General features: G+C 45.4%; 1 protein-coding gene across 1 annotated transcript in view; it reads right to left on the bottom strand.

The window, feature by feature from the left end:
* Positions 1 to 20,278, bottom strand: part of PBDC1 (polysaccharide biosynthesis domain containing 1) — a gene marked incomplete at its 3' end in the record, with an annotated part of 46,498 nt that overhangs the window by 9,422 nt on the left and 16,798 nt on the right. The window contains exons 4-5 of the mRNA XM_082255774.1: positions 4,473 to 4,613; positions 4,271 to 4,382 (exon numbers count right to left, since the gene is read on the bottom strand). Of these exons, the coding sequence (XP_082111900.1) occupies positions 4,271 to 4,382; positions 4,473 to 4,613 (253 nt within the window). The remainder of the gene's footprint in view (positions 1 to 4,270; positions 4,383 to 4,472; positions 4,614 to 20,278) is intronic.

Below are 20,278 nucleotides of genomic sequence, written 5' to 3' on the forward strand. Positions count from 1 at the left end.
GTGTTCACTGCACCCCCACAAGGATTGTCTTCACTGCACCCCCACAAGGATTGTCTTCACTGCACCCCCACAAGGATTGTCTTCACTGCACCCCCACAAGGATTGTCTTCACTGCACCCCCACAAGGATTGTCTTCACTGCACCCCCACAAGGATTGTCTTCACTGCACCCCCACAAGGATTGTCTTCACTGCACCCCCACAAGGATTGTCTTCACTGCACCCCCACAAGGATTGTCTTCACTGCACCCCCACAAGGATTGTCTTCACTGCACCCCCACAAGGATTGTCTTCACTGCACCCCCACAAGGATTGTGTTCACTGCACCCCCACAAGGATTGTGTTCACTGCACCCCAAAAAGATTGTGTTCACTGCACCCCAAAAAGATTGTGTTCACTGCACCCCAAAAAGATTGTGTTCACTGCAGCCCACACACAGAAAAATGGATGTGGATCACTGACACCTGCCTATCTCCTATCCCACACCACACAGCAATATCGATTGTAGTTTGTAGAACACACTTTCCCTAAAATTCAGCAGACTCTGTCCCTAACAGGATTGAGAAGAGATCGTAGATCAGGAGAACTAAGTGCAGACCCCACCCCACACAGCAATATCGATTGTAGTTTGTAGAAGACACTGACCCTATAATTCAGCAGACTCTATCCCTAAAATGCCTACAACTCGCCCTGCCTAAACACTCCGACCTGTCCCTCAATTCTATCCGGACACAAATGGTTTTTTCCTGCCTATCTTTCCCTAATCAGCAGCCAGCACGTTGATGTGTGCTCTGTCCCTGATCTAAGCAGCATAATGACGCCGCTGCGGCTGCCTCGAACTTATAAAGACTTGGTCACATGCTTCAGACGGCCAATCACAGCTACTGAGACATTTGCAGGCATGGCTGGGATGGCTTAAGGCACACCAGTTAAACGATTGTTGATTGGCTGTTGAAAGCCCGCCATGAAAAGAGCGCCAAAGCATGCAAAACCCGGAAATAAAACGACCGAACACGGATTTTTACCCGAATATACAGTAAAGTGTCCGTGTTCGTGTTCGGGTAACAAAAATCCAATTATTCGGTACGAACACGAATAATACAGTCCGTGTTCGCTCAACACTAGTCCAGAGTTCATAAACAATTCATATTTCTATTTAGGGTGCATTGTCTGATGTCCGCTACCTGAGTTTTAGAGAACCATGTTGCACCCCCCTTTCCCCCTATGAATTATATCCCAGCATAAGGCACTGACTCTTCAGTTTCTGCTTAGTGTCTTATAGTGTTACCAATCCCAGGACCCTGCATTTACTAGATCTGGTCTCCCACCGTACACAGAAATGCAAATATAAATTGCTCAATACCTTTTCTCAGCAGTATATAGCAGTCTTGTGACTTCCAGGTCCATCTGAGCACTGGTTAAAGCTTGAAAGTAGTTTTCATTCATTCTCCTCTGACTGTCCTATGAGTCTGCATTGAATCAATGAATCTTTTTGCCAGCACACCACAGATTTTCAAATTGAGTCCAAATGTTTTTTTTATTGAAGCATGATCACATCAAAACAAAGACAGTGCAATGTTTGAGTTATGCAGGACCCCTTTGTCACATGCCTGACTCTGAAACATTGCACTCTCTCTTGGTTGTGATGTGATCATGCTTCAATAAAAAAACATTTCGACTCAATTTGAGGATCCATGGTGTGCTTGCAAATATCTTCATTATGGCTTTTATGATCCAGTCTCCAGCTGGTGGTTGCTACAGTACCCTAGAGCCTTTTCCAAGAACGTGTGCAATGGGAATATGGATTATTACTATAGGGCTGCATGACCCCTGACCCTCTAAACTGATTAGCCATGTGGTGATCACATGCAACCTCCCCAAAAAAAAAATCTCTCTAGCAATACAAACCAAACAGAATATGTGCAGAGTGCACCCCCCAAAGCTCTATCTTGTCAGCAGATGGATTGGGGACAGTGGAAGGGGAGGATCAGAGAAGACAGGTTCAAACAGCCTTTTTACACATTGTGCAGAATTACCCCCTTAGGTTCCACAGTGAGTATAACAAGTATGCTTTACTGCATATACACACTGATTTTAGTGTTGTGCGTTTAGTAACACCAAGTCTCATTCATATGGTTGGATATTGGAAATTATATACCCGCTTGAGAGGCTGGTACTAAGGTTCTCCAGCTTTCTTTGTTCGAAAGAATTTGAAATAGGTAGCTTGCTATATAGGCCTAGTGCAAGCTTAACAAGTATTTGCTTTGGGCAACATTTCCATAGAACAGACCCTGTTGCTGTAAAGCCTACATTACAAAATCCCAAGAAGCTGCTCGCTTGGCACCTCCTCCATTCAGAAAAGGCCTTGTATTCTTTGCACTGAGTGGCAATGTGTCCTGTGGATGAACAATGTCTTGCAGTCAGTGAAAAAGGCTTGGCTTTTGCTCGCTGGAGTTGGTGCCAAGCATGCAGCCTGCTGCGATAAATACAGTGGGTACGGAAAGTATTCAGACCCCCTTAAATTTTTCACTCTTTGTTATATTGCAGCCATTTGCTAAAATCATTTAAGTTCATTCTTCTTCCTCATGAATGTACACATAGCACCCCATACTGACAGAAAAACACAGAATTGTTGACATTGTTGCAGATTTATTAAAAAAGAAAAACTGAAATATCACATGGTCCCAAGTATTCAGACCCTTTGCTGTGACACTCATATATTTAACTCAGGTGCTTTCCATTTCTTCTGATCATCATTGAGATGGTTCTACACCTTCGTTTGAGTCCAGCTGTGTTTGATTATACTGATTGGACTTGATTAGGAAAGCCACACACCTGTCTATATAAGACCTTCCAGATCACAATGCATTTTAGAGCAAATGAGAATCATGAGGTCAAAGGAACTGCCTGAAGAGCTCAGAGACAGAATTGTGGCAAGGCACAGATCTGGCCAAGGTTACAAAAAGATTTCTGCTGCACTTAAGGTTCCTAAGAGCACAGTGGCCTCCATAATCCTCAAATGGAAGACGTTTGGGACGACCAGAACCCTTCCTAGAGCTGGCCGTCCGGCCAAACTGAGCTATCGGGGGAGAAGAGCCTTGGTGAGAGAGGTAAAGAAGAACCCAAAGATCACTGTGGCTGAGCTCCAGAGATGCAGTCAGGAGATGGGAGAAAGTTGTAGAAAGTCAACCATCACTGCAGCCCTCCACCAGTCGGGGCTTTATGGCAGAGTGGCCCGACAGAAGCCTCTCCTCAGTGTAAGACACATGAAAGCCCGCATGGAGTTTGCTAAAAAAAACACCTGAAGGACTCCAAGATGGTGAGAAATAATATTCTCTGGTCTGATGAGACCAAAATAGAACTTTTTGGCCTTAATTCTAAGCGGTATGTGTGGAGAAAACCAGGCACTGCTCATCACCTGTCCAATACAGTCCCAACAGTGAAGCATGGTGGTGGCAGCATCATGCTGTGGGTGTGTTTTTCAGCTGCAGGGACAGGACGACTGGTTGCAATCGAGGGAATGATGAATGCGGCCAAGTACAGGGATATCCTGGACAAAAACCTTCTCCAGAGTGCTCTGGACCTCAGACTGGGCCGAAGGTTTACCTTCCAACAAGACAATGACCCTAAGCACACAGCTAAAATAACGAAGGAGTGGCTTCACAACAACTCTGTGACTGTTCTTGAATGGCCCAGCCAGAGCCCTGACTTAAACCCAATTGAGCATCTCTGGAGAGACCTAAAAATGGCTGTCCACCAACGTTTACCATCCAACCTGACAGAACTGGAGAGGATCTGCAAGGAGGAATGGCAGAGGATCCCCAAATCCAGGTGTGAAAGACTTGTTGCATCTTTCCCAAAAAGACTCCTGGCTGTATTAGATCAAAAGGGGGCTTCTACTAAATACTGAGCAAAGGACCATGTGATATTTCAGTTTTTCTTTTTTAATAAATCTGCAACAATTCTGTGTTTTTCTGTCAGTATGGGGTGCTATGTGTACATTCATGAGGAAGAAGAATGAACTTAAATGATTTTAGCAAATGGCTGCAATATAACAAAGAGTGAAAAATTTAAGGGGGTCTGAATACTTTCCGTACCCACTGTATACTTCTGCTGAAACTACAAGTTTTAGTACTGGCAATTTAAAGTCGACTTCCAAAATATAACATATAATAAATGAATAGTATTATAATAAGAAGGTTTCCCTTAGCCAGTTAGAGAAACATTCGTCCTGCTTGCAGAGGGGGGGGTCCAATATCTTTTTTTACTTACCGAAGATGGTGTTTTCCTCAGTGTACTCTTTGCTGCAGTCCAGCCTTAACAACGTTCCATAATTAAAGTCTTCTACTTCATTCTCAAATTTCATGCAGAATGGCCGCCATTTCTGCCAAAGAGAAAAGAATAACCATGAAAGAGGATATTACAACCTGCTTCCACAAGAGAGCTTTTGGCTATTCCAACTGTGTCACCTTACCTCTTTGGCTGCTGGAGATTTCAGATCTTCTGGATCCAGAACATCAATACGGAGCTCAGGAAAGTCACCTCTAAATGCTGGATAAATTACATCATCTTTTCGCGTCAGTTTGAGGTGACGTGGATCCACAGAACCTATAAGCTGATGAGGATAAGAGATGTTTTACTAGAAGAGTCCACTCCAAATCCAAGATTTATCGTTAAGGCAAATTTACCTTAAAGATAGTGTCAAGTCCCAATGTTTCAGAGATACATGCAAGCCTCTTTTAGCAAGGAGACAACAAAAACAAACACTGTTACATGAGAAATATATATATATATATATATATATATATATATATATATATATATATATATATATATATATATATATATATATATATATATATATATATATATATATATATATATATATATATATATATATATATATATTTTTTTTTTTTTTTAACACACACTATAACAAAAAGTACTTGAACCCTTTATTAACTGGTTCTCTGCAGTAATTTGACATAAAAGGTGATTTGATCCTCACCTGAGTCGCTGATAACACAATTCCAAATTCTGGTGTCCCACAGGTTTACATCGCAATGGATCTAAAAGGCTCAACAGACTCAGAAAGCAGAGCAGGACAATATTCTGAGTTGGGGGGTAAACCACCATAGAGAGAAGTGCAGTTAGAGGCCTCTGGACAAACTCATCTTTGTGTAATAAGAAAGGATCCTTACAGGATAAGGCTGCTAACTCAGAGACCCTCTGCATAGCTCATGTTGTAAGGCGCTGCACAAACTTTTGGTACTATTTAATCCTGTATAATAATAATAAATGTGATATCAAAGTAAGACCACCTTGCAAGTAAGGGTTAGATAAGGAAATATTTATAATGGGTTCAAAGGGTGGCAAGAACCAGGTTAAGGTCTGAAGGGGGATAGTTGTTCTTTAACCCAGTAAAAATGCCTTAAAATGGTTTTAAAACCTTAAGGGTTTTCACCTATATGCTTTAAGGTGAAAAACCTTCTGTGCTGCAAAATCCCACCACCTTATACTTACCTGAGCCTGATCTGATCCGATCCATGGGTGTGCACGGCAGCAGCAGCTCTCGCCACTGTCTCCCTCCTCCCTGGGCAAATTGATAGCAGCCGGAGCCATTAGCGTTTTTTGCACACATTTAAAAAATACATTTTAGGCCTGAAGATTACATAAAACCCCAAAACATATCTTCCCTGAAAGCAAACACCCAAGAGAATAAAACAGTGATAGTTCCAATTTTTTTATTCCACACGATATTACCACAACACATTAAAAGTTAATTTAGGGGCTAAAAACAACGCAATAAATTACCCAATTTTTTTGGTAAAAAAGAAAAGCCAAGGTTGCATAGGTTAAATAGATACCCAACAGGGAAGGTGGGGGGGTGCACTGCCTGCAACTGTACAAGCGGCTGTACGGTATAAGGTGCAAATCATCAAAAACAAAAATGTGCACATATATGTAAATTCAAACAAATATGAGGATAGCAGAACTTAAATATATTGTACAGAATAGGCACTACCATGTATAAAAATGAATGCGCTTATCCAAAACAACAGTACAAAAAAAAAAAAAAAAAAAATCACATCAATTAAAAAAGGGTGTTGAAATAATTGAAAGCAAAAGTTCATGGTAAATAGATGGGAAAAAAAAAGTCCCATGCCCAAGATTGTGTGATCAGATGTAGATTCCCAACAACCATTCAGAGGTGATTCTCCCCGTAAAAAAAAATTGTGAACCTATTTAAATACACCGTGCTCCACTGCATGATCGATTGACCTTTGCAGGTATAACACAGCCTTTCTGCAGCTTTTTCAATGCCTCAACTGTCTCCTCAGATTCGGAATCTGATCCAGCCGTCGCAGACCTGGGTCACCCTGCTGGGTCTGCGACCATGCGCCTTGAATCCTCAGATAGGGAGGATGATTCGAGGGGGGGGGGGGGGGAGAAGAGTACCTTTCTTACGCAGGCTACTAAGAGCAAGGACCCATGTAGACGTGGGACCTCCTTCTTGGCTCAAAGGAAGTTATTTTGTCCCTCAGGGTCAACTGACAAGGGATCGAAGCCCTTCGGGGCTTCCTCCAAGCGAACTTGGTCTGGCAAGTCAAGAGCGGCTTCTCCAGACCCGCGGACAAGGCCTTTCAGCAGCAAGGTGCGCCCTCATCCGTATCGGGTGGAGGGTGGATGTCTTCTCTGTTTCCCAGACCTGTGGCTACAAGATCGAGTTTCATTCTTACCCTACGGTTAGGTTCTTCCTTCCAACGTGGGACTGTCCCCGGTCCACTTACAGCCTTTTTATGGGGCGGTGCAAGACCTTTTACTTAAAAAGGGTGATTGTCCCGGTTCTGACATCGGAACATTTTTAGGGCTCAAACCTGTTTACAGTGCCCAGGAAGGAAGGAGAGGTGCGTCCATTTCTGGACCTCAAGAGGCGCTGAACTGCTTTGTGCGGGTACAGAAGTTCAGAATGGAGTTCATTCACACGGTTGTGGCTTCCCTGCATCAGTGGGATTTTCCTCGCCTCCATCGACATAAAGGACGCTTACGTTCACATTCCAATATGTGTCAGTCACCAGCGATTCCTCTGCATTGCCGTGGGAGGGGAGCATTATCAGTTTGTGGTGTTACCCTTTGGTCTCATCTCTACTTCTCGGGTCTTCGCGAAAGTGTTGGCCCCAGTGCTAGCATTGTTACGCCAATGGGGGAATCACGGTACTGGGCTACTTGGCGACCTCCTTCTGCAAACAGAGTCTCCTACTGCTCTATTGGAAAACCTGGAAATCACCATACAACCTTTGAGGGAGTTTAGCTGGATTCTGAATTTTCAGAAGTCTGCTCTGGTTCCGTCCACAAAGCTGGACTATCTGGGTCTGACTCTGGAAAATGCCTTAGCCAGAGTGCTCCTTCTGGACAAACTCCAGAAACTGCTGGCTGCAATTAGTCTCCTGCTGTCCAGCAGATGGTTATCCCTCCGGACTTGCATGAGGGTGCTGGGCCTGATGTCCACCTTTGAGACAGTTCTGTTTGCACAGTTCCATACAAGTCCCTACAAGGGAGATTCTGGCCAAATGGGACAAGAATCCGCAGTCTCTGGACAATCGGATCCGACTGAACCCAGAAAACAAGAGTCCCTGATGTGGAGGCTACGTTCTCCGGCTGGGCAAAACCTGTCTGGCTGGGAAGGTGTCCTCTGCACAAATTCTGCTGACTACCAATCAATGTCTTGAAACTCCGAGCGATCAGACTGTGCCTGGAACATTGAATGGATCGTCTTCAGGGATGTCCGTATTCAATCGGACAATGGCACAGCCATGGCTTATTGTAAAGGAAATGGTTTGACAGGACCCCAGTGTCAGCGGATAAAAAAGTCTTTATTTTTCCAAAAACATGACAGCACAATGATCAGATGCCTCCAATAGCAGATGCATTTCACGAATCAGGTTCGCTTATTCATTCCTGAAAAACTTGTGCTTTCACTGCGATCCATATAGCGGTCCCCACAGCTAAAACTAATCATTAATTACCATATTTATTGGCGTATAACACACACTTTTTCCTCCTGAAAATGGAGGAAAAAGCAACAGTGCGCGTTATACGCCGAAATAATAAAGAAAAAAAAAGGCCAGGAAGGAGCGCCGAGAGGTAGAAAGGGGCAGGCCAGTCCAAGGAGAAGGAATGACAAGCTGTCATCGGAAGTCCCGTGTTCCATGCCGAGCCGTGTGACGTCTATCATAGGCGCCGGGACTTCCGATGACTGCGATAGCTCGTCCTCCCTTCTCCTCGGCCCGGCCCGCCCCCTTCTACCTTTCGGTGCTGCTTTCTAGCCTTTTTTAAAATTGATTTGGATAGTGTCACTGGCACAGCTGCATTTGATTAAAAAAAAAAAAAAAAAAAAATGTTCTGAGTTCAAAGCTATTTTAAATTTCATTTTTTTCCTGAAATGTTTCTCCTAAAATTAGGTGCGTGTTATACGCCGATAAATACGGTAATTGGTAAACCAATTAACTCCTTGAAGTATACACCCGGTTTGCAAGAAAGACACAATGCAACCATACATATATAAAGATTGCAGCACACCAATGTCCATGTTCATTGAATACAACCATCATACAAAAATAAATAAATGAAGTAAAACTTGAATACAGGAGGACATGACCCAGTTGTCGCAGAGTGCACAGAGGGTAGACCTTATATATCAACATAACCCCATTAAAAGGGATACAAATATCTCAATCTGTCACAAGCCCCTCTGTGCACTCAGACAATAAAGGGGAGAAAAAGGAGGGGCAATCTATACAAGCCACACCTAAGTGAAACATACATATTACATTAAAAACATCATAAAGTCTTCAACTAAAACGGACCACAATAAAGAGAAAAAAACTGCGAAAAAAAAGACCACAATAAAATGGAAATCATCTGTCACCCGCAAAAGGCAAAAAACCCTCCATATACCGATTCATAAAAATGTGTTACATCATATTCAAAGTTTAAACCTTTCGGCATTCTCGTTTACAATCCAAGTATCCAGAAGACCTCACTTCTACATAACATTTTAAAAATATCACCTCCTCTGCGTGGGGTCTTTACCTGTTCAATAACCTGTACCTTGACTACTGATAGATCACCTGCATGTGTAAGATTAAAGTGTCTGGCTGCATTGGTGGATTTGTTACCCCTGATATCACTTAAATGCTCACAAAAACGTTCCCTGAGTTTACGTGTGGTTCTACCCACATACTGAATAGAGCAAGCCCCACATGTGATCAGATAAATGACATAACTTGTATTACAGTTAAAAAACGATCGCTCTTATATGTCCTGTCGCATGTATGAACAAAAGGAGCTGCCCATCAGCATGTGTGAACACTAACAACTCACAGACCTGCATTTGAAATGACCCTTACAATGTAACCAGGAAGGGGATTTGTTTGAAGGGGAACCAGAATTGAAAAAAACTGGGTGACTAGGAGTTGCCCAAAGTTTTGGCTCTCCTTGCCACCACTCTGACCCCTTCATCCAGGATTCGTGTACAAAACAACATCACCCCATAAAATTGGTAGATGTCTGTAGACTATATCCCTGATTTGAATTCTAAACTGTATGAAAGAACTAGTGATGGACTAATATTCTTGCTCGAGTTAGTATGAGTTGTATATTTGTACTTGTATTTTTACTATTTTCCATGTCTTTATTTGTCCTCGCACCTTCACTACACAAATCCCCTGATCTACGTACAGTATTTTTGTAGAGGAGATCTGTCCTATTCTTTGAGGCTAAAGACAGTGCCCTGTCCAGGGACCATCAGGGATAGCCTCTCTCCAGGAATCTATCGTTCAACATATCTGCCTCTTTTTAAAAGTATTGTCCTCACTGCAGATTCTCCTAAGTCTTAAGAATTGTCCAACAGGAATTCCCTTAGTATGGGTTGGATGGCTGGAACTCGCCAACAATACTTAAAAGAGGCAGATATGTTGAACGATAGATTCCTGGAGAGAGGCTATCCCTGATGGTCCCTGGACAGGGCACTGTCTTTAGCCTCAAGAAAAAAAATAGGACAGATCTCCTCTACAAAAATACTGTACGTAGATCAGGGGATTCGTGTAGTGAAGGTGCAAGGACAAATAAAGACATGGAAAATAGTAAAAATACAAGTACAAATATACAACTCATACTAACTCGAGCAAGAATATTAGTCCATCACTAGTTCTTTCATACAGTTTAGAATTCAATCAAATCAGGGATATAGTCTACAGACATCTACCAATTTTATGGGGTGATGTTTTGTACACGAATCCTGGATGAAGGGGTCAGAGTGGTGGCAAGGAGAGCCAAAACATTGGGCAACTCCTTGTTACCCAGTTTTTTTCAATTCTGGTTCCCCTTCAAACAAATCCCCTTCCTGGTTACATTGCAAGTGTAATTTCAAATGTGGATCTGTGAGTTGTTCGTGTTGTTCACACATGCTGATGGGCAGCTCGTTTTTTTTTTTTTCACATACATGTGACAGGACATATAAGATCGATCGTTTTTTTTTTTTTTTTTGTAACTAATACGAGTTATGTCATTTATTTGATCACATGTGGGGCTTGCTCTATTCAGTATGTGGGTAGAACCACACGCAAACTCAGGGAACGTTTTCGTGAGCATTTAAGTGATATCAGGGGTAACAAATCCACCAATGTAGCCAGACACTTTAATCTTACACATGCAGGTGATCAGTAGTCAAGGTACAGGTTATTGAACAGGTAAAGACCCCACGCAGAGGAGGTGATATTTTTAAAATGTTATGTAGAAGTGAGGTCTTCTGGATACTTGGATTGCAAACGAGAATGCCGAAAGGTTTAACCTTTGAATATGATTTAACACATTTTTATGAATAGGTATATGGAGGGTTTTTTTGCCTTTTGCGGGTGACAGACGTTTTCCATTTTATTGTGGTCTTTTTCTTCCCAGTTTTTTCCCCTCTTTATTGTGGTCGATTTTAGTTGAAGACTTTATGATGTTTTCAATGTAATATGTATGTTTCACTTAGGTGTGGCTTGTATTGATTGCCCCTCTTTTTCTCCCCTTGTTCTTCCCTTTGTCTTAGGGTGCACGGAGGGGCTTGTGACAGAGATATTTGTATCCCTTTAATGGGGTTATGTTGATATACAAGGTCTACCCTCTGTGCACTCTGACAACTGGGTCGTGTCCTCTGTATTCAAGTTTTACTTAATTTACTTTTTGTATGATGGTTGTATTCAATGAACATAGACATTGGTGTGCTGCAATCTTTATATGTATGGTTGCATTGTGTCTTTCCTACAATCCGGGTGGATACTTCAAGGAGTTAATTGGTTTTCCAAATAATTAATGATTCGTTTTAGATGTGGTGACCACTACATGGATCGCAGTGAAAGCACAAGTTTTTCAGCAATGAATAAGCGAACACGATTCTTGAAACGCATCTGCTGTTTGAGGCATCTGTTCATGTTTTTGGAGAAATAAAGACTTTTTATCCGCTGACACTGGAGTGATGTCAAACCATTTCCTATAGCACCGCTACCTCCATGGACTGGACGTGCACCCAGCACAGATTGGATACTTATCTCTCACCTGGAGTGGCATCAACCCTTTTGTGATAGTACAGCCGTGACTTATGGCAATCACCAGGAGGGCACAAGAAGAGTCCTGACAGCTCTGGAGGTAGACGGCATTCTAAGGTGGGCAGAACGGTTCATTCCAGCCCTCCCTGCGGTACACGTTCTAGGTGTGGAAACTGGCAGGCGGATTACCTCAGTCAGCAGGCATTGGACCAAGGGGAGTGATCCCTTCATCTGGAGGCGTTTGTTGTCTCTCCGGTGGGGCAGCCCCGAGGTGAATGTTGGGATCTCAGCTCAACAGAAAGGTGCAGCGGTTTGTGGCTCGCTCATAAGATCCTCTGGCGGACGCCACAGACGTGCTGGTGGCCCCGTCGGATCAGTATTGTCTGATTTACATCTTCCCTCCTCTCAAGCTTCTACGCAGGATCGAGGCAGAAGGGATTCTGGTCATCTTAGTGGCCCCCAGCTGGCCTCGCCAGGCTTGGTACGCCAATCTGGTGCAGCTGGTTGCCGACGTTCCTTTTGAAGCGACCTCTCAGGGAGAATATGCTGTCCCAAGGATCAATCTTCCATCCTGCTTTACAGTCGCTGGCTTTGACGGCTTGGCAGTTGAATGCCAGGTGTAGATGGATAGAGTTTTTGTCTGGGTCGGTGATTTCCAAAAGCTAGGAAAATCGGATTTTTGTAAGATCTTACCGTAAAATCCTTTTCTCTTAAGCTCATTGACAGACGTAGTCTTCTTGATTCACAAGAACTGGGTTATGTTGTCTCCACAGGAGCAGGACTAGGCAGAAAGAAAAAAAACGTTCTGGCTCCACCTTAGGGGCAGTCCCTGAGGGTATATCCTCCCTCTCTCTGCTACAAGGCATCAGTTCTGTCACAAAGCAGCAACAGAGAATTTAACCCAACCCAACTCAATGATAGAGGGGCGGGTACTACGTCTGTCAATGAGCTTAAGAGAAAAAGATTTTACGGTAAGATCTTACAAAAATCCGATTTTCTCTGTCGCTCATTGACAGACGTAGTCTTCTTGATTCACAAGAACTGGGTTATGTTGTCTCCACAGGAGCAGGACTAGGCAGAAAGAAAAAAAACGTTCTGGCTCCACCTTAGGGGCAGTCCCTGAGGGTATATCCTCCCTCTCTCTGCTACAAGGCATCAGTTCTGTCACAAAGCAGCAACAGAGAATTTAACCCAACCCAACTCAATGATAGAGGGGCGGGTACTACGTCTGTCAATGAGCTTAAGAGAAAAAGATTTTACGGTAAGATCTTACAAAAATCCGATTTTCTCTGTCGCTCATTGACAGACGTAGTCTTCTTGAGTCACAAGAACTGGGACATCCAGAAGCAGTGCCACAAATGAGGGGTGGGATTGACCGAAATCAAAATCCAATCTAGAAGGCCCAACCGGTGCCAAACTAGAAGTTTTAAAGGCTCATTATAAACAAAGAATGAGACTCAAATGAAAATTTCCAACGGAAAAAAACCCTCGAGGCAGACCACTGGTCTCCTCAAATGGCGGCCTGCAAAACCTTGCGGCCAAACGAGGCATCAGACGATGCCATTACATCAACTTTATAATGTTTTGTAAAGGTATGCACCGACGACCAGGTAGCCGCCCTGCACACCTGGACCACTGACGCCTGATGGCGAAAGGCCCATGACGCACTAAGTGCCCGAGTGGAGTGCGCCTTAACAGGGAACGGGGGCTCCCGACCCTTAATAGAAAAAGCCTGTACCACCGTCTGTCTGATCCATTTGGAAATGGTCGCGGAAGATGCAGGCAACCCCTTTTTGGGTCCATCCGGGATCACAAAAAGTGAATCCGTCTTGCGAAATGAGTCTGTCGTTTTCAAGTATACCCTGATCGCCCGGACCACATCCAAGGAGTGTAAAGCAAACTCCCGAGGATGACTGGGCTTAGGACACAGGGAAGGTAATACAATTTCTTCATTCAGATGAAATTCTGAAACCACTTTTGGTAGGAAGGATGGATTCGGACGAAGAACCACCTTATCTCTATGAACCACCAGATCTGGGGAACGACAAGATAAAGCGGCCAGTTCTGACACCTGCGTGCAGAAGTGATAGCCACCAAGAAGGCCACCTTCTGGGACAACGTGGGTAGAGGAATCTCCCTAATATCTTCAAAGGGAGGTCTCTGAAGAACCGACAATACTAAATTAAGATCCCAGGGTGGTAACGGCATGCGCACTGGCGGAGCCAGATGTCGCACCCCCTGGATGAAATTCCGCACCAAGGAATGAGTAGCCAAAGGCTTCTGAAAGAAGATAGCTAATGCTGAGACCTGACCCTTGATAGTACTCAAGGCCAGTTTCTGCTCAACCCCTTGTTGCAGAAAAGCTAATATTCGACTAACCGAATAAGACCGTGGGCGGAACCCCAAAGGTTCACACCATGCAATGTAGGACTTCCATGTGCGATGATAAATCTTTCTGGAAGTCGCTTTCCTTGCTTTAACTAGAGTAGGAATAACTGAAGCGGACAATCCTTTGTCCTTCAGCACCTGGGTCTCAATAGCCAGGCCGTTAAAGCCAGCGATCGTAAAGCAGGATGGAAGATCGGTCCCTGAGACAGTAGGTCCTCCCTGAGAGGAAGTCTCCACGGGACGTCCGCCACCAGTCTGACCACGTCGGCGTACCAAGCTCGGCGAGGCCAGTCCAGAGCTACCAGGATTACTGGAATTCCTTCCTCCTCTATCCTGCGAAGAAGTCTTGGCAGTACCCGAGAGGAGGGAAGGCATACATTAGCTGGTATTGCCCCCACGGGGCGATCAGTGCGTCTGCGGTCTCTGCTAGAGGATCGCGGGAGCGAGCCACGAATCTCTGTACTTTCCTGTTGAATCGTGATGCCAACAGATCCACATCCGGGGTGCCCCAACGTAGGCACAACTGGTGGAAAACTTCTGGATGGAGGGACCATTCTCCCTGATCCAGAGTCTGACGGCTGAGATAATCTGCCTGCCAATTCTCCACCCCCGGAATGAACACCGCAGAGATAGCTGGAACAAATCGTTCCGCCCAGCGAAGAATGCAAGCCACTTCTTTGGCCGCTCGGACACTCTTGGTGCCCCCCTGGTGATTGACATAAGCCACGGCCGTGGCGTTGTCCAACTGGATCCGAACCGGGCTGCCCTGGAGCGGCTCGGTCCAATGAATCAGACAAAGTCTGATCGCTCTCAGTTCCAATACATTTATCGGCAACCTGGATTCTTCCAGGGACCAAAGTCCCTGGACAGATAACTGACCGAGAATTCCTCCCCATCCGGATAGACTGGCATCCGTGGTCACTATCGTCCAATATATTGGCAGAAATGACTTTCCCTGGCTGAGCATCGGAGACCGAAGCCACCAGACCAGAGACTCTCTGGTCTGTTTGCTCAATCGGATCCGATTGTCCAGGGATTCCGGATTCCGATTCCATCTGAGAAGAATCTCTTGCTGAAGAATTCGGGTATGGGACTGGGCAAATGGGACTGCTTCGAAGGAAGCCACCATCAACCCCAGAACCCTCATGCAAGTTTGAAGAGAAGACCAGCTGTTGGATAGTAACAACTGGACTGCTGATTGAATCTTCTGGAGTTTCCCTACCGGAAGGAAAACTCTTGACCTGACTGTGTCTAGAATTAGACCCAGATATTCGAGCCTCTGGGTGGGAACCAGAAATGACTTTTGCTGGTTCACCAGCCACCCGAATTCCTGTAAAGAAATTATAGTAATTTCTATGTTTTGTAGCAGGGTCTGAGGAGACTCTGCATGAAGCAGGAGATCGTCTAGGTAACCTAGAATCGATATGCCTCTTTGGCGCAGTAGTGCCAACATTGGGGCCAACACCTTCGTGAAGACCCGAGGAGCCGTGGCGAGACCGAAAGGTAACGCCACAAACTGATAGTGGTTCTCTTCTACGGAAAAGCGTAGAAACCGCTGATGTCCTGCGAAAATGGGAATGTGAAGATAGGCGTCCTTGATGTCTATGGACGCTAGGACATCCCCTGGATGCAGGAAGGCTGCTACTGTGCGAATGGATTCCATCTTGAATTTCCTTATGTCGAGAAAGGAATTGAGTGCCCATAAGTCCAGAATTGGACGCACTTTGCCCTCTTTCCTGGGTATTGTAAATAGGTTTGAATAAAACCCTTGAAAACGTTCTGTCCAAGGAACGTGGACTACCACTCCTTGTTGTAGTAAATCCGTGACTGCTCTCCGCAGATCTTCTAAACGATCCAGGGATAGTCGGATATTAGAAGGGAAGAATCGCGCCGGTGGGAGAGATCGAAACTCGATCTTGTACCCTGACCTTATGACTTCGCAAACCCACTTGTCCGGGATTCTGGAAAGCCATGGATCCAGGAACCGGCGAAGACGTCCCCCCACCCCAATTATGGGTGGGGGCACACCTTCAGGCTTTGGACGATTTATCTTCAGGTCTGGAGGGGGCGGGCTTTTGCTTGCCCGACCAACGTCCCCTGAAGCCTCCTGAAGGAGCTTTGGAGGACTTCATTTTTTCACCCGCGGGACGAAAAAACTTTTTGTGAGCAGAGAAAGAAGGCCCTCGTCTTTGACGAGTTCCTTTACCCTTAACATTTTGCGGTAAAAAGGTGCTCTTTCCACCCGTGAGATCCTTAATGATCTCATCTAAGTTGGCTCCAAATAGACGCTCTCCTGAAAAGGGGATATTAGCCAATGCTTTTTTGGAACCTTGGTCGGCTAACCAACCTTTTAGCCACAGTGTACGCCTGAGAACCACTGCTGAAACTGATGCTCGCGCCAATAATGGAGTGGCGTCTAACGCCGCATCACACACAAACTGTAACCCCTGTATCATCTGTACCAACAAATCTGATACCGCCTGAGGGACTTCTTCTAAGTCCCGGCGCAACCACTTGGTCCATTCAGTTACAGTCTGCGAAACCAGACCAATAGCAATTATTGGTCTGAAAGCTGATCCAATCAAGGAAAACATGGTGCGAGACATAGCTTCTATCTTGCGATCCACTGGATCTTTAAAAGACGGAGCGTCTTCTAAAGGAATAACCGTGGCTTTATTCAATCTAGCAATTGGTGAATCCACCACAGGTGGTTCTGTCCATTTCTTAATGAGGTTTTCCTCAAACGGATAACGCCTGTTAATGCGTTTAGAAATAGCAGAGGTGCGTTTTGGCAGACTCCATTCTTCTTTGATTGGATTGCCAAAACATTTAGGCAATGGAAAAACCTTCGCCACTTTCATGCGTTTTTTTAGTCCCAAAAGGGATTTCAGTTTCAGCTATTTCCGACGGAATACCCTGTAATCTTAAGGTTTCTTGAACAGATATAATGAGTGCGTTTACCAACGCTTCCTCTCGGGCTATGGCTGATGCCGAAACATCCTCCTCACTGTCTGAAGAGACAGTACCCGAGACACCAATCCCAGATGAAGTACCTGCAACTGCAGAAATAGGCTCAGAGTCTGAATCCGAAGTTTCAGATAATAAAGGGTTAGGCGGGGGTCGCTTTCTTGCGCCCTGTCCCTGACAAGCCACTTCCACCCGGGACACAAAAGTTTCCATAATAGCTGACAATGATTCAATCGTAAGCGGGGTGCTGGAGGATCCTGCAGACACCTCGAGGGGATCCGGTGGAGATACATGAGTGGCAGGGTCCATGTTAATTCAGGACACCTCTGCCACCTTTTTTTTTTTTTTTTTATGTGTCTCCCCCTAGCGCAATAGCGCCCCTCAGAGTACCTGCTTCTCGATCCCCGAGAGAGAGAGAGAGAGAGAGAGAGAGAGAGAGAGAGACCCCCAAGGCTCACCACCCGATGCAGATTAGTTTCCAACCAACTGCAGTCAGCGTCTGTCTTTTACAGACTGGAAAGAGCTGTGTTCGTTTTCCCGGGTAGAAGGACGTAGCTCCGCCCCCTGTGTACGCCTTCCGGCGTTCCCAACTCTCCACGAGGTAGCTGGGCTCATCAAACATGGCCGCCCCCATACAGGAGACAATAGACTCCAAAAACATGGCGGCCGGCGTGACCTGAGGACATACATGCACCTGGTCTACGGCAAAATGGCGGCGGACCGCCGAAATCGTTTTTCCCAGCACATCCACCTGCATCTCTGCTATGTGGCGGTTTATCGATCTGCAGGAGGTACACTACAATTAAGGTAGGATTATACCTCCTATGTCTGCTGTAATACTACAGTCTGCTGGGTAGAGTGTTAGCCCTCAAACCAAGTCCACTTCCCACCAAACACATACTGTATTTACAAGGGGGACTTTTAGTGTCAGATATATACTGACCATGTATGGAGGGGCCCATAATTCATACTGCCTCATAACGAGGAAAAAAGGGAACGTTTACTCACCATACCAAACCGACAGGCACCCTCTCTTCACAATACCCTCTCCACCGGGGTGGGGGGTTGTGGACCACTCCGGACGCCTCGACTCTCTGGTTCCTGGCGTCCAAGCGAGACTTAACTCGCAAGGTCAGCCCCTCCAATGGGACTCCGTCGCGGCTGACCCAGCGCGGAGCTCTGGTCTGCACGCGCTCGTAGGCAGAAACCGGGGTGACCACTGGATCTCAACATCCAGCCCGTCGCCCGGCCCTGCATACTTACTTGAATGTGTCGCGGCCGACCAAGCGCAATGCAATGGTCTGCGCGCGCTCGTAGGCCGGCTGGGGTGACCACTAGTGTCGCCCAGTCCGGCGTATTTGCTTGAAGATCTCACAGGAAAAAAACACTGGAGAAAACTGCCTAAAAAAATATTTTTTCTAAGAAAAAATCTTGACAGGACCCAAAAGATCCCAGCAAGGAACTTAGGTCCTTACTCCTGACTAGACAGAAAAAAACCGATGCCTTGTAGCAGAGAGAGGGAGGATATACCCTCAGGGACTGCCCCTAAGGTGGAGCCAGAACGTTTTTTTCTTTCTGCCTAGTCCTGCTCCTGCGGAGACAACATAACCCAGTTCTTGTGAATCAAGAAGACTACGTCTGTCAATGAGCGACAGAGAAATCTATTTATAAGATCCCCCATCGCACATGGAAGATGTACATTGCGTGGCGCGAGTCTCTTGGGGTTCATCCTCGCTCTTTTTCCATGGCTCGGGTCTTGACCTTCCTTCAACAGGGGATTGAGCAGAAACTGGCCTTGAGTACCATCAAAGGTCAGGCGTCAGCCTTAGCGGCCTTTTTTTTTTTTACCGGCCTTTGGCCACATACCCCCTGGTACGTACTTTTTTTTTTTTTTTTTTTTTAATACAGGGAGTTAGGCACTTGACCCCTCCAGTGCACTCTCTGTTGCCACCTTGGGACCTCAATTTGGTGCTCTCAGCCTTCCAGAAGCCTCCTTTTAAGAATCTTCGGGAGATTCCCCTGCTTATGCTGTCCCAGAAGGTGCCCTTTATTGGTGGCCATCACCTCTGCATGCAGGGTGTCGGAATTGGCGGCATTATACTGTCGTTCACCTTACTTGGTGGGTTACAGAGATAAGGTGGTTTTTCGCCTAGGTCCATCGTTCCTTCCTCAGGTTGCCTCTGATTTTCATTTAAATGCTGACCTTGTTTTGCCTTCCCTGTGTCCCTGGCCAAAACATCCAAAGGAAATTGCTTTGCATGCCTTGGATGTGTTCCGGGCAGCTACAGAGTCTTTTAGGAAGTCAGACTTACTATTTTGTGCTCACGGATGGGCCTCGGAAAGGGTTGTCCGCTTCCTCTGCGACCATTTCCAAATGGATCAGACAGACTGTGGTTTATGTTCCTCCTTTCTCGGTCAATGTGCTTTTTACTCATGCGCTCAGTGCCTCCTGGACCTTCCGTCATCAGTGATGCAGTTTTGCAAGGCGGCCTCCTGGTGGTATGTGCACACTTTAACAAAGTTCTATAGTTAGCCGAGGGAGAGGGAGATGAATACCCCCTTGGACTACCTATAGGCGTAGCCAGACTTTTTTCTGCCTAGTGTCCTACTCCTGTAGGGGGCAGTATAACAAACTCAATGGTTAAGAAGCTCAGGAGCTGTGTCCGTCAATGAACATCAGAGAAATGGATTTTACAGTAAGTCAAAAATCCAATTTGTCCCCTATGTAATGTTTTTTTGGGTGACAGGTTCTTTAATGAGGCATCCAGAATCTTAAAGACCCTGCATGTCTCCCGTGCTCCACTGAATGTAATGCACAATTGCACTGCATTCCATTCTTTCCCAGCCTTGATGGCCAGGGAAACAGTCACTGGGGACCCAGAAAGAACACCACACGTCACTTCCGGGTCAACTAGAAGGGGAAGAGAGCAGATGTGTGTCCGCTCTCCTCACTCCCCCCCTACCCAGGAGCACCCGTTATGTCGGTCCTGGACATTCTATACATGAGATTTACCCACCAGATGAAAACAGCCTATAAACAGAAAAGTAATGCTGACACTTCATCTAATGATTGGTAAGCTCCACTATATTATATTTTTTGGTTTTGAGTTCAATAACGCTTTAAAGCATTTTTTCACAGAGGTTATGCCGACCAGCATTTGAGCCAAAGAATCCCCCATAAATGGATCTCCTAAAGTGCATCCCCCAAGCCATTCATGCAGTTGTGTAAGGCCACAGTTAATAGTTCAAGATAGTGGTGAATGGAGGAATCCACGTATCGACCACCCACAGTATATATAGGTCATTACATGCAAGACTCACCCACGCTCTACTG

This window comes from Pelophylax lessonae (genome assembly GCF_965119305.1).
Source record: "Pelophylax lessonae genome assembly, chromosome: 4".
Taxonomy (NCBI): Eukaryota; Metazoa; Chordata; class Amphibia; order Anura; family Ranidae; genus Pelophylax; species Pelophylax lessonae.